This window comes from Haliaeetus leucocephalus, unplaced genomic scaffold (genome assembly GCF_000737465.1).
Source record: "Haliaeetus leucocephalus isolate CR32 unplaced genomic scaffold, Haliaeetus_leucocephalus-4.0 Scaffold0, whole genome shotgun sequence".
Classification (NCBI taxonomy): domain Eukaryota; kingdom Metazoa; phylum Chordata; class Aves; order Accipitriformes; family Accipitridae; genus Haliaeetus; species Haliaeetus leucocephalus.
Window position 1 is genome coordinate 26269746 of NW_010972436.1, and position 14303 is coordinate 26284048.

General features: G+C 38.1%; 1 protein-coding gene across 1 annotated transcript in view; it reads left to right on the forward strand.

Annotated features, from left to right (window-relative positions):
* ADCYAP1R1 (adenylate cyclase activating polypeptide 1 (pituitary) receptor type I) overlaps positions 1-14303 on the forward strand; it is a 106043-nt gene that overhangs the window by 73235 nt on the left and 18505 nt on the right. The window contains exons 10-12 of the mRNA XM_010561278.1: positions 269-329; positions 4621-4690; positions 6494-6585. Of these exons, the coding sequence (XP_010559580.1) occupies positions 269-329; positions 4621-4690; positions 6494-6585 (223 nt within the window). The remainder of the gene's footprint in view (positions 1-268; positions 330-4620; positions 4691-6493; positions 6586-14303) is intronic.

The following is a 14303-nucleotide window of genomic DNA, read 5'->3' on the forward strand; positions in this document are numbered from 1 at the left end:
CAACAGCTTTGAGCAATAACAACCTGAAACAACCTCATTCTTTCCTGTTATCACTTTTGCTTCTGCAATCCCACCAAGATTAACCCATCCTCGGACTGAGACATGTTTCTAGAGCTCTGAATTAATGTAATGAATTGCATTGTTTCATGCACGAGTGCTAAGTGGTATTAGGAAATAAAACCTCAGTGGAGAGGTTGCAAAAAGTGCTCATTGCTGGGTGGTAAATGTGTCTAGACTGCTAATGATATCACCATCTTATCTCCTGCAGGTACCCCAACAATTTGTGTCACTGTCTGGGCAGTGCTGAGACTTCACTTTGATGATACGGGGTACGTATTCCTGTGGGGGAAATCATTTCACGTGCATTCAGCACGATGGCAAGGATGAAACAGAAATAGAGTGATCAGAGGACATGACTAATTTCTCCTTCCATTTCTGACATTGACTTGGGTATGCAAGTAGTTTAGGTCCGGTGTTCAACCTGGAGTACTTTCCTGCTCATCTGCATAAATAGCCACAGTTCGATGTTTATGTCCCTATTGCGCTGGTGAATTCATAAAAGAAGATGTAGGCATCTACCCCGTAAACATGCAGCTGACCCAGTGGCCCTCTATTCCCTGCCCAGTTAATCTGGTAGGAGCCCAGGAGATGGTTTATCTCATCTTAAAAGACCTGTCCGTTGAATCACACCTGTGATTGCTCCTTTCCAACTGATTATGAAGGAAGAAGAAGGTGAAGAGCTCAGCCGTAGAAATTATTGCAGATATCTCTGATGCAACGAGTGAAATCTGCACAAGACGTTGCTGAGCTTTGATTTACAAAGGCAATTAGAAGTTTAGCTTCCCCTTGAAGAGTTTTTTCCATAAATCTAATGGAGTAGATGAGTAGGGGTGAGACAGAAATCCACATCCTGTCTTCTGTATGAAAAAAATGAGGAGGTGGAATAATTTTAGAAAGAATTCAAGAGGGTAGATTCCACCCAAGTGGACTCTTTCAGTAGGGAAAAATCCTGCAAATATCCTCTATCTTTTTCTAAGGGACCGAAAGGAGAGGCTGCTCACAGAGATGGTCCTGCACATCTCAGTACTCAATTGATTGACTGGTCTGATAGAGCAGCAGACATAGCTGGTAGGAATGGACCTATATGTACACCCTGAAAATACAAACTTACCAAGGTTTTTTTCATGACAGCTATGTTTGAAATTGGTGAAATGTTAGAAAAATCCTGGGAATGAGGGAGACTGAATAAAATTTGGAAAATATTTGGTTCTTTGAAAACCTTGATCTGAGTGAAAGGCATCATGTTCCCAAGTCCCATTTCTGAGAGATTTAGGCTTAGGTTTTAATTTTACCTTATACTAGAGATAACCTGGATCCAAAATTTGCATGAGACTTACTGTTCTGTGAGGTTTTCTTCCTCCTTGTTCTTTCATGCTCTTTTTTGGAAAGGACATAAAACCCTTCCTCCACTGGGGATGCCAGTGCTTTGACCCAATGTTCTATTTTAACATTAAAACAAATTAAATCATTTATTTCCATGCAAAACAAGCCAGAAAGCCCTGTTGTGTCATTATTATAATTACAACACTGGTCCTAAATACATTAATTTTTCTTAGGAGTCCAAATAGTCCTTGCATTTTGCTGGTAGGGGGAATGTCTCACAGAAGGAAAAAGAAGAAGAAAAAAACCACCTTTCTTTTCTTTTAGTTAGAGAAGCTGTTTAGCATGCAACACATTTAGACAGATTCTAGCTGAGCGCCTCTTTGGTTACTTTTTAAAAATCAGCAAGCATTGTTCTGGGGGTGGGGGAGAAGCCAGCGTGAGCCTGAAAACATTGCAGAAATTACTGAACTGGGAAACTACGGTCGCAAAGGCATAGAATAAAATACAGACTCCAAGTCTGAGTCTCCTCCTGCTTGCTCCTTATAAAACTGGCAGAGCTCCCTCGACTTCAGCTCCTGATTCACATCACTGTAAGTGACAGGTTTGTGGCGATAAATGCAACTGTCTGTTTATCCAGAGCTCTGCTACTGAATGAAATGGAGTTATTCCAGACGTACACCAGAGATGTAACAGAGCTCAGACTCTGGCCTTTTCAAATGGAAATCGCATCCCTCCCCCATCCCACTGGCTCCCTTCCTTTCATCCATCCTGAAAAAGAGTCCTGTGTGTCTGATCCCCACTGTAGCAATGCATTTGAAAGAAATTAGGGAGCCTGTTTACGTAGAACAGCTTGTTGGCTGATACTACAGACTGTTCTGTCGTGCGTTGCTTTTTTTTCCTTCTGGTCATGTTCATCTGAGGAAAAGATGGTGTTTATTCCACTACATCCATCCTATAGGTGTCACAGGGACTTCACCAAAAAAGACCTTGGAAAAAACCTTTGTGTGAGCTTGATCTAATTCGTTGTTGACATCTACAGGGTAGACATTGGCAACTGAGCTTTCTGGGGACACATCCTGCAAAAAGAGAGGAACAGGTCTAAGAAGAATAGGCATTTGTAGGGGATGATGTATTGCCCCAGAATATACATTTAAAAAACATCAGTGCGGAAAAACTCCTACAACACCCTCCAAGTGTCTATTTGTCCCAGCCAGAGTCTGGGATAATTAGCTGGGCTGTAGATGTCTTCAGTATAGATGACTGGAACTAGAGCAGGTAGATTCCATCCCCTGTAATTTCCCATTTCTAAACAGACAAATTGCCATACATCAATGCTTGTTTGTACAGCCAGATTAATATTAGAATTTTCCCAGATTCTTCCAGCAATTGTCAACTCACTGAAGACTTTCAGGGTAGATTTAATGTGCATCTTAGAGAGGTTGACCTCTGCAAATAATGGGTAGATTTCAGAAGAGGGGACCTAATTTATAAATGCATACAAAGAATTAAAAAGATAATTGGTGATTTGAGGTGCTTTTGGTTTTTGGCATACAACAGTCGATAACTGAAAAGAACCTGATTTCCAGGCTGTGGGTGAGAAGGAGTTCCCTCTGAACATTTGTCCTCTTTCAAATATTTTGAGTTGGGCATCCAAAGTGAGGTAATTCAGAAATGTTACTTTGCATTTGAAAATCTCAGCCATCAGTCCATAGATTTTGGGGGATTTTAAGTTTTTAGACTTCATAGACAGAAGCAAAACCAAGTAATTCTATACAAATTTGACATCCCATCTCTAAATATTCTCTCTTCTCACCAGCTCTACCACACACATCATTATTGTTGGTTTTATGGGAATCCAGTAAAATATTGTTCAACTGAAATACAATAAATATTGTTCAAGTGAAAATATAAGTTCAACTGAAATTTCTAAACCAGACATCAGTCAGCTGCTTGGGATTTCTCTCATGGGCAGTTTGATGAGGGAATTTTAATTCTGCCTCCTCACACTTACACATATATATAGTTTTGTTTAAAGATTTTCACTTTCTCCCCAGATGCTACCAGACTACTATATAAATGACACAGAAGTTGCATTAAGCTCTCTTAAGATCAGCAGTGTTTTATTCTTGCATGTTCTTCCAAAGTGTTTCTTGGCATCTGTCAAATGCACCATGACAACCACTGCTGGGACTTTTGGCTGTTGTCCCAGTGGGAGGGAAACCCTCCTTCTCAGAACTGCAGGTACAAAGTAGACATTTTTCTGTGATTTTATATTTTCTAGAGGGAAGCATGTGGGGAAGAAAGCGGAGACAAATGAAAGAAAATTTTTAACTGACAATCAAATTCTTAGTCACTTAAAACAGTGTGGCAGGGTGGGGTGGTGTGACAGAGGAAATAAGGTTTTTTTCATTATTTTTGTTTTTCTAGCTTTAAAAATATAAGTTAACATTAGAACTCCATATGTATATGGCTCCTGTAATTAGCTTTTTCTACAAATGAATGTCCAAATGCACCCATACGGAATAAAGTTCTGCAGAATCCTTGGAAGATTTTAAATGCTGAGGTAGAAATGCCATTTTATTTATGATCACTCACTCCCAACAGCTTAAAAAAGGAGCTGGCCCCAACTGTTATCCAGTACTTGAACCTTTTCAGATGAATCCTTGCTCCCTGATAGGGCTTGCCACCCAATGACTGGAAAATCATTCCTATATGTGAATACAACCAGTCCCTAGTACCTCCTGGTGTACTAGACATGTGTAAGAATCCTCATATCAGGGTCAAGAACCAACACTCATATCTCTTAACCCTGGAAAAGTAACTGAGACATCAAACTGTGGAATAACCATCTCTTATCCTGTGAGGTATCCTTGTCTTTTTTTCCCTTCTACAGAGATGTTAGCTTATAGGGACAACTTTACAGTTGTACTGCAGACACAGAAGCACATAAAGGTATTTTCCAAAATGTCTAAACTGCCTAGTAAGAGGTACCATTGAAATTGCCACAAAAATACTTATTTTACATTCAGGTAAGTTGGGTAAAGGCTGTAAAAGAAAGCTAGAACAGGGATAGGCTAAAGAAGTAGTACCTTTGAACTCAGATAATTTAGCTACAAGACCAATCTCCCACTCTCTGCCCACTTAAAAATTGTTGTAAGTTTATTAACTTCCTTGTTACATCTTTATCTTTCGCTTTCCTCCTCTTTCCCCACCCCATTCTTTCATTAACGACTGCAGCTGCTGGGACATGAATGACAACACTGCCTTGTGGTGGGTGATCAAGGGTCCTGTGGTCGGATCAATCATGGTAAGTAGCACTCGGAGGTGTTTCCTCAACACTTCTGAGGGCAAGTAACTGATGCAAATAGCTTCAAAGGGCTTTACAAACTATGGACTACTGGACAGCTTGACTGGCAGTCCACCATTACCCATCCACAATGTTAATTTTATTGATATAAAGAAGGTTTAGTACGTGTTAAGTGATGTTGCACTGCCTGCAAAGACTATATAGACAAGGAGTTATTCAGTTGCTTAAACACAGATACCAAAGGCCATAAGTAAGACCCTAGAGCATGTGGAGCATTTGCTCGGGGCTGGCAGATATGACACGGGATGTATGGGAATGGTGCTATCTGGGATGGCAGTTGAAGGCCAAGTGGGAAACCCCAGGGCATCTAAAATGATACTAGATGCAAGTGACTGGGAAACTGAGTTGTGCCTGTCAGATGGAATTCATTTCACAGCTGTGTTTATTTTAGCTAATATTAGCTTTATAATAGTATTGTGGACATGGTGCAATATGCTTAATTTTCAATGAGGTATCTATCGTTTGTTTGGTTGGTAGAGGTCTTGGGTTTGACTCAAATGATGCTAGACACCTATGTATGGACAACTGAGAGGTTCTAAAGTATGCTGTTTGGCCTCCAGCTGCTGGCCCGAAAGAATATGGGAATTTTAAAATGGTATTGGGCTCCTCCATTTAGGAAATTAAATTGAGCCTCTAGACAATACGGTTAGTGGCACCTAAAAAGCTGTTTGGCTTACCACATGTAGGTGTCTCATTCTGGGCATGCTAAGTTGCTCTCCATACTCCAGTGACAGCATTGGCCAGATCTTCATTGACTGTTGTGGGAATTTAGACATCCAGTTCACAGGTAGCTGTCTACAATCAGGTTTGGTGTTTGTCTTTTTAAATATTTGGACACCTATCTAACATACAGTAACCTTCAGACACATTAAGGATAACACAGCTAATAACACTGAAGGATACCGAGATGAAGAAGGTCCAATCATCTGGGTATTTTGTGACATTAGTGTATGTGAATTTCTATGCTTTACAGACATATTCTATGAAGGATCACATTTTGGCTTTGGGGAATCAATTTTACCTGGCTTCTGCTGATGGCATTAAACATTCAAGCAACCTAGCAAGGGATGACTCCACTTATTTGTAGTCCTCATATCAGATAGAAAATTCTTCTGAAAGAGATGATTACAACTAGTTTAAGTTCTTGGTCTCCTTACAGGAGTACAAGGTTGCGTAAGAGACCAACTTAAATTTCCCACTGTTTTCTCCTGGCATTAAGAAGCTGTGGAGTTGGTGACAGCCAAATCTGAAGCCAAAGCATTAAAATAAACTGATTTAATTAATCTCCAAATTTTTAAAACTATATCTGTAATTACATGACTCTATGAAAGAGAAAATGCCCAGGATGACATAAAACTAAAAGACATGAACATTAACATCCCCCCGCCTCCACGCACACACCCCTCCCCTCCCCAAACCATCTCATTTTGGGGCAGATTCAGCCAAGCAGAGGGAAAGTAAGAAGTGACACAACTTGGGATTTTCAGGAAAGGGGAGACACTCAACTGTGAGTGCAGGAAATGCTGATGGATGCCGTTAAACTGAGAGGTGCCTTAGTTTAGAGAATAGTAGTTAAAGATGCTTTTATTGGTGAGATCTTTGCTGTATGGTTTTGATGTGCACAGGTCGTTTTTTTCTTTGCACTAACAATAGGGCAATGGAGCCAGCAAGTCACTGGGAATGTGTCATTCTCATACTTGAAAAAAATATATCATTGTCATAATTTTTTTCTTTTTCCCCTAGATAAACTTTGTGCTTTTTATTGGCATAATTGTGATACTTGTGCAGAAACTCCAGTCACCTGATATCGGGGGCAATGAATCCAGCATTTACTTGTAAGTATAAATAAAGCAGTAATCAATTTAGATTTCTAATATACACATAGGAAAAAAGACAAAGTCAAAAAGATACCTCAGCTGAATTAATCTGATTTTCAAAAAGAGTCACAGGTTCTATTAAATTGCTTCAGTTGATTCTGACTGTTTTGGTTTTTTTAATCCAAAAGCCACTAAACTGCATTTTAATGCCAGCTTTCCCCTTTTTTTAAAAACCTAGGGAAAAAAAAACAAAAAAAAAACTTAAAAAAAAAAAAAAAAAAAAAAAAACCAAAAAAAACCCAAACCCCCCAAAAACCCAAAAAACTTCTTTACAGGTCAGTTATTTGGAAATTAACATATTGACCAGGCATAAATATTATTATACTCATGGGACAGTCTGCTGTGCTTCATATGTTCCAGGGACATGGTCCAAAGCTCACTGAAAGCAGTGAGGATTTGTGAAAAGATTTCATTAACTTTGGACCGAATTCTAATTTAGGAAGATTTCCTAAAGTTGCTTATGTTCATGTTTCTTGTAACCTTGAATGCATTCCACTTGAGCCAAACAATTCCCCCACACAGGTAGAGTTGCTTAAAAATGCACAAAACATCCTAAAATTTTCCTTTAGAAGTTTTAAAACTTTATTTGTGATTTGTATTTTTTTAAAGATGACACACTTTTTGTTAGTTTCCACCTCATTAGAGGACAGCGATTAGCCATTTCAGAGGTCCTCACCCCTGTATTGAGTGCATGCAGTCATTCTCCATATAAAACTTGAATAATCATTTTGAATAACTAGGATATGTGGTGTTTTCTTGGCTTTTCAGCCTAAACACCATGCACGTTTGTTTTGCAATTTTTTCTGACCTCTAGTGATTTCTAGCACTCTTAAACTTAGCTAAGACTATTTGATTTAGCACTGGATTCCTAGTGAAAAAAGGCAAGTCATGCAAACCTTAAATAAAAATAAAAGATGTCAGGGTAAAGTAGGAGGTCCTTATTTTGTAGTACTTTTTAAAAAAATTATCCAGGGATCAGTTTCACTCTAAGTAACCACATTCATAGTATAATGATGTCATCCATCTAAACGACAATTTTCAGGGAAAAATATGTCCTCCAGCTGCTTATTTTTCTTCCCTTCTTTCCTATTGTCTTGTTCACATTTACATGAAATGATAATATTTTATGCATCACTTTTTCATCTCTGTAGTGAAACATCTGCTTACTGAAAGTACTGCCCTGGAACTTTGCTCTAAACTGTGTTTCCACAGACAAAAATAATGCTTTAAATTCATTCTGCAGGTGGATGTTTCTCAGAATTAAAACTCAGGAGAAAGTGTAGTGAACAGATTAACTGTCTGCATGGTTTGCCTAAGGTTGCATGAAGACTTCCCATGTCTGTGCTGCTGGGAAGTCGTTCACGGAATCTTAGATTGTAATTAGCACCCAAGATGTGCAGAGCTAGTTCTGATTATGACCTGCTAAGTGCATGTTTGTTGTCCGCTGCACATCTCTCCCATATGAAGCAAAGCATGCCATAGAATCCAGAGATTTAACTAGATTATAAAACATCCTTGTCATTTTTGATCAATATGGTGACTGGGTTTTACTGATATTTTTCCTATGTGTATAGTTAGCCACCAAAACCAAGAGAAAACATCATATTTTCTGTTTCATTCGCTGCCATTATTTTTCATATTTTTTTGCAACTTTATAAATGGGTGTGTACAAATTGATCTTGCATTTATGTATGTGTTATGAAGTGGAGTGTTGTTTATCCAAACAGATTCGACAACAGAAAAGTCACACAGAAGTCATATAAAGAAATGAAATTAATAAGTCTATGCAGATATAGACCAGACATACTCAAGATTTGAGCACACATATCCTGTAAAAAAAAGAGCTGTTGTAACGAAGGAAAAGGATAGATCATAGTATGGTTATGTCACCATATTGAAATCTCTGTGGCATTTAGACTGTGGTCCATATTAAGCATTTTCCACGTCCTATTTTGCTGTTTCAAACTATTACACGCCATTCCATTAGACCAAATTCTCCATCTAGATCTTTATTCCACTATATATTCAAGTACTTTGTCTTTAGTACATGAGACAGATGAGTTGTGGTTGAAGAAGGATGTTCAGCCTGTTTCTGAAGGTAATATCAGGTGGCATCTGCAGCAGAGACTGAGATTTATTCTAGTGTCAGTCTTTCAGTTTTTGGAATAACTCTTTAGCCAGGACTTCCATCATCAAAAAAGAAAATAAAAGACCCCACAAAAACTCGGTTATTGACTTTAAGTAGGATTTATTTTCTTCTTATATAAAAGGTATATGTTTACATTCAGGCCCTTTTAATGATTATTTTTCTTAGGAAAATCCACCTCCAGTTCTATTTTATAGACACTATGGTCATGGCTCTGCAAATCAGTTAAGCCTGTATCTGACTTTAAAAGCCTTGGGGATGTGCTTAAATTCAAAGATTAATTATATATTGTTACCACTTTGCATTCATTATTAAAAATTCCCACTACTGAAGCTAGCTGCGAGCTATGACAGGAGCACAACAGAAGAATGCACTACTGGGGAACTAATGCTTAATTAATGTAGTGTAGCCACTAGAGAATGTAAGACTTGCTTTAAAAAAATCAAACAATAATTTGTATAATTTGCATAATTTGCAGCACAATAACGAGTGCTTTACTCCCATAAAAAATCAGACTTTCTCTCTAAATAACCTGATGATCGTTATATGCAATAGCCTTTGCCTTTAGGCTGACAAAAACTTGGAAACACATAGCTAATTCCTAACAATTTTCTGCAGCAGTCAAATGCTTTAGTGATTATAAACTCGCATTTTATCAACTTGTTTGTTCAGTCATTCATTACCAGTCTCATGCCTAATCGGTCTTTCTTCACATATTTAGTTCCCCCTCAAAGCTGCCTGCACGCTGCTGATCCCTTTTCAGACTGAACTGCTCAAAATATGTTAGATTCTGAGAGAACAATAATAACTCCATCTTCTTTTTACTGATGTTTTAGATAGAAACTTCTCCTTATGGCTGAAATGACTGGGGGCTAGATTAATAAAAAATATCTAATCAGCTGAGGTAGGAATTAAAAAGGAAATAGAAGCCACATTTTTTAATGTTCATTTTAATTTTATGTTTCTTTCTGTTTTTTTTTTTTTCTGAGAACCTTAAGCACCTTTCATACTTCCTCCCAATAGTCATCATAATCATTATTTAATTTTAAGTGTTAGAAGTGAACTGCCAAAGGCATAAAAAAGACATAACGCTGTTTCTTGAACCATGTCAGCCCTGAATATTTCCACCAAATTAAGCATCAAACCAAAGCAAGACCAGTAATGCAAAGGCAATAGATTTTTATCTGAATGAGAAGCTCTGGTGCTGGGGAAGCATAAAGTGATATTGATTATATTCCTAGTGTAATTGAGACAACTATCTGCATAGTTTGGACAGGTTTCTTGCCCCATCTGGTGAATGAATTGCATAAATAATTGTAATGTGCTGTGGTCATGGACATGACATGCTTAATCCCATAGTACAAATAACAGTTTCTTGTATTTGTACCTGTTTATTCCATCCAGTTAGATTTTACTTAACATGCTTCTAAACAGAAAACAGCCTGATTTTTAGCAATCTCCAGTTGCACAGTTTGTAAATATTTTGAAGTAGTAGATTATTTAGGGACACTGTTACAGCGTATGCTGAAAGCCAAGTAGCACCACGTCAGAAGTCCACGAATCCAATGTGCACTCACAGTTTTGGGGGCTGGAAACACATATTCACAACCCTACTATGGCTGGTTCATCACACAGTGTGCCGCATCAGGCCCACATTATTTGCATGGATTTTCATATATCAGTTCCTTGGCTGGAATTTTAGGAAACAGGTAATAAATTCATGCAGTAAGGTTTCACTGTTTTTCCTGTGAAAAATCCAGCCAATAATGTGTAACATCACATGTCAGAATCTGCTTTCAGGCATCCTGGTTTTGGTCAAGTTGTTGTAGAGAGAGGACATTCACCCCCCAAAAAGCCATATTCTTATAGAAATACCTACACAAAGCTTAAATCCACGCTATTATTTTCATGAGCGTTTTTGCGTTGCTGAAAGATTCATTGTAGACAGAAGGTCATCTAACAGTATCACCACCATAAACCACTACAGTATTGAAGTAGGTATGCATGATGTAGATGCATGCTGGAATAACCCTTAAGGTTAAAAAGGCCCACACATTTCCATCAAGTCTTTGCTTACTCATTCGTTTTCAAGGATCAAACACATTTAACTGAAAAATATTCTTTTTTTTTATTATTATTTCCAGTTTATCATGAATAGTATAATTTGGGAGGGGGAAGCTTGTTTCTGCTTTTGCTTTAACAGATTCTTCATAAATTTTGTATCACATGTTGAAAACTCATTGAAAAGAAAATAAACCCCACATATATCTAGCTAATTCAGGTCTACGTCATTCCTCCAATCAGCATCTTGCTGGAAAGAAAGGAGAAACATGGCATATATCATAGGTAGGTATGATTTTACATATGGTGCAACCTAGAGGGTTAGGGCAGGAAAAGCAATGTTGTAACGCAAATGTTTTGGTAAACAACACTCCTCTACAGTTCACCTACAAAGTCACTGGACACTCAATGATTCATTCTGCTACCGCTTTGTCTTGCTGCAAGTGCTTAGACTGCCAGTATTAATAATTATTGACAGGGTCTTCATGCCAAAGTCTCGTTTTGACATGAAAATGGCAGATGTTTGATGAACAGTATATTCTTTAGTATGGCACTTTAATTTCTTAGCCCCAGGTACTCCCAGTTGAGTGCTGGAATGTCCACTAACCCAGCAACGAAAGGAGCTTGTGTCCCTGGGCTAATCCTTTTCTACCACAAGAAAATACCATGGAAAACATAGATGATGATCATTTGGTGTCAGTGCATGATCAGCAAGGACCTAGTTCTCATTTCTAAGAAATGCTAGGAGAGTAGATGTTTGCTACTTTGATCGACACTAATTCTTGATGGACTTATTTAATGGTCTAGAGAAAATGTTCTCATTCACAACTACTATACTTCTCATTTACATTTCCCAAGGCAAATTATTATTTGGGGTGTTGCCTTAAAGGTTTTTTGGTTTCTGTTTTGGATTTTTTAGCGGGGAGGAGGGTATTAGTTTGTGCCAAATCTTCTCAGGTAGGGATTGGAAAAAAATTGAGTGTATTCATCAGGAATGTAAGATCATGTAGGCTATGTAGCATAATTAGCAAGAACGTAATTACACAGGGATTTATTTATTTTTAGATAAAGTAATTGAAAATCCTATTCTGCTTTGATTATCTATCTGTAGATTGGCTGTCATCTCAACTACTGTAAAACCAAATAGCACAGAATATTTAGTGTGTTTATAAAGTTCCTGCGAGCTGTTATTCCCATTGAACAGCTGAGGGTATGACGCACAAATGGGGCTACTCAAAATCCCCCTCGGCGCTCGTGGCAAATAGAGGAACATGAACATACATCTTTGGTTGTCAAATCTAGCTTCCTAGCATAAACACTGTCCTTTCATCTGGTATGCATCTTTTACATTCTTACAGTGATGATGGGATCAGACCTAAAATTATGTCCACCTTGAAAGTGGTTTTGTTATTTCATGGGCGACTTGCCAAAGGGATATTCCAGAAGAGCAAATCAATATTTTTAAAGGAAATCCCATCCATTGCCAATGACATATAAGTGCTTTACTGGAGCTTTGACAGGATCTGATTTTGAAATCACTGATCACAGAACTTCTTTCTTGCAGTTACAAGATCATCTGTGATGAATGTAAAGTTAAAAAGTGATCTGCTTTTGTTATTTTGAAGTCCTTAGAAGGTGGTTAGAGTGCAAGTCCATTGTGCCTTGGCTTGCCCAAGTGATGTCTGTATGATGGAGGCTGACTCCTGTTATTTTCAATTTTGAAGTAGCAATGAAAAATAGGATGACTTTTTAAACACTATTTGTGCACGTTGCTTTAAGGTATTTTTATGGGTAATTTTATGGTTTCAGTGCATATACGGGCAGAGGAAAGGATACAACACTGATTTATGTGGTTGATGAACTAGCTGACTTTTTTGAAATCTGCCTAAGTTTGTGCTTAACAATTCTCCATGCTCTGTGGCAGCCTTAGAGAATGAAGTTCTTTGTCCACAGGTTGTGTCCTAAATGAGGGGAGAACAGGCTTTTTTCTCCATCTGTTACAAGAGCAAGCCACAAACTGGAAAAGAGCACGTTTACATTAAAAAAGAAGCCAGTAATAGATGGTCCTTCTCTAGAAAGATCAAGGAGGTGTGCAGGTTAGGGAGGGAGAGAGCAATGCCATGTTATATTCAACAGCGTGGTTCTCTTTACAGAAATTTCCCTTCCATTTTTTAAGAAGAAACAGTAACACAAATCTTGATGCCCTCTCAGCAGTTCTTTCAAGGGTTGGATTAGCCCTAACAGCCCTGTTTCCAAGCAGGTTTAGGCATAAAAAAAGGCTAAATAGTGTCTTATGAATTCCCATTGAAATGTTAGTAGCATGTATCTGGGTATTTTAGACCTAAATGTCTTTCAAAGCCAGTACCTAAAACATCATGGCTTGATTGCCATAACTGCTATAGAACGGCACTTATAACATCTGAAGGCTCAAGCCAGAGTGCTTTATATAAAAGTGTTTGTGTCTGTGCTTCTGCACCTGTGTAAATATAGGTCTTTGCCTACACGTGTACTGTCTGAAATGCTATATATATCTAAAATTGTTCCAGCATTGCTTTTTAAAAGATCACAAATACTTTAGCAACATAAAGCACAATATAAAGCTTCTTACTTTAATGTGAGACTGACTACACTTAACTAAATTGTCTGTAATATTCTAACCTCTGCCACACATTCAAGTTTACTGATTTGCAAAAATAATGTAGCCTTCCTAAAGAAAATGGGGTACAGACCTCAAATGTGTTTCTAAAATCACTGCACTTCATCAAAGTGAATAACCTAATTTTGATCTGTATTGATAAACTTCAGTTGTCATGGAGATCAGCAAGATAGAGAACGTCCAGTGCCTAAGGCCGTGCATCTTTATGAATTACCCATGGATTTGGGTGCAGTGTTGTATCCTTTATCAAGGTAGCTTGCTTACCGGGAAAGATAATGGTTTTGGAGAGTCAGATAATTTTTCAGAAACCTCAAATTGAGAGCTAAATTGGGAGCATCAAAATTAGACCGTTCTGGCTGTTTTCCCTTTCCCTCCTGCATTGCTCATAGTGAAGTTTCTTGTTTTGAATGCATTGTTAGGCTGAAAGGGATAGATCTGGAATTTCATTTGTCCCCAAATCAGTTTGCACCTTTGTTTCTTTGAATCGGTTACTTAGTGTAAAGATAAACGTGGAGTTGAAGCAACTGGTCATGCAGCAGTTGTTGCGAGACTGCAGACAATGGGCTATAATTCTGACATCTCTGATCCTGAACGTGCTTTTGATTTACATCAAAGCTTGATGCACACCAGCATCCATGGTCTTCCATTTACTTTTTGCTACCATCCACATTTTTGCCTCTACCATATGAGAATAAAAAGGAGTTTAATTTCCCCTCAGTGTCTCTGCTTCTCCTTGCCATTGATTTCTTGTGTCTCACTTCAGCAGCTAGCATGCTTCACATCCAGTGGTTTTAGTTTTATGTCTGAAGAATT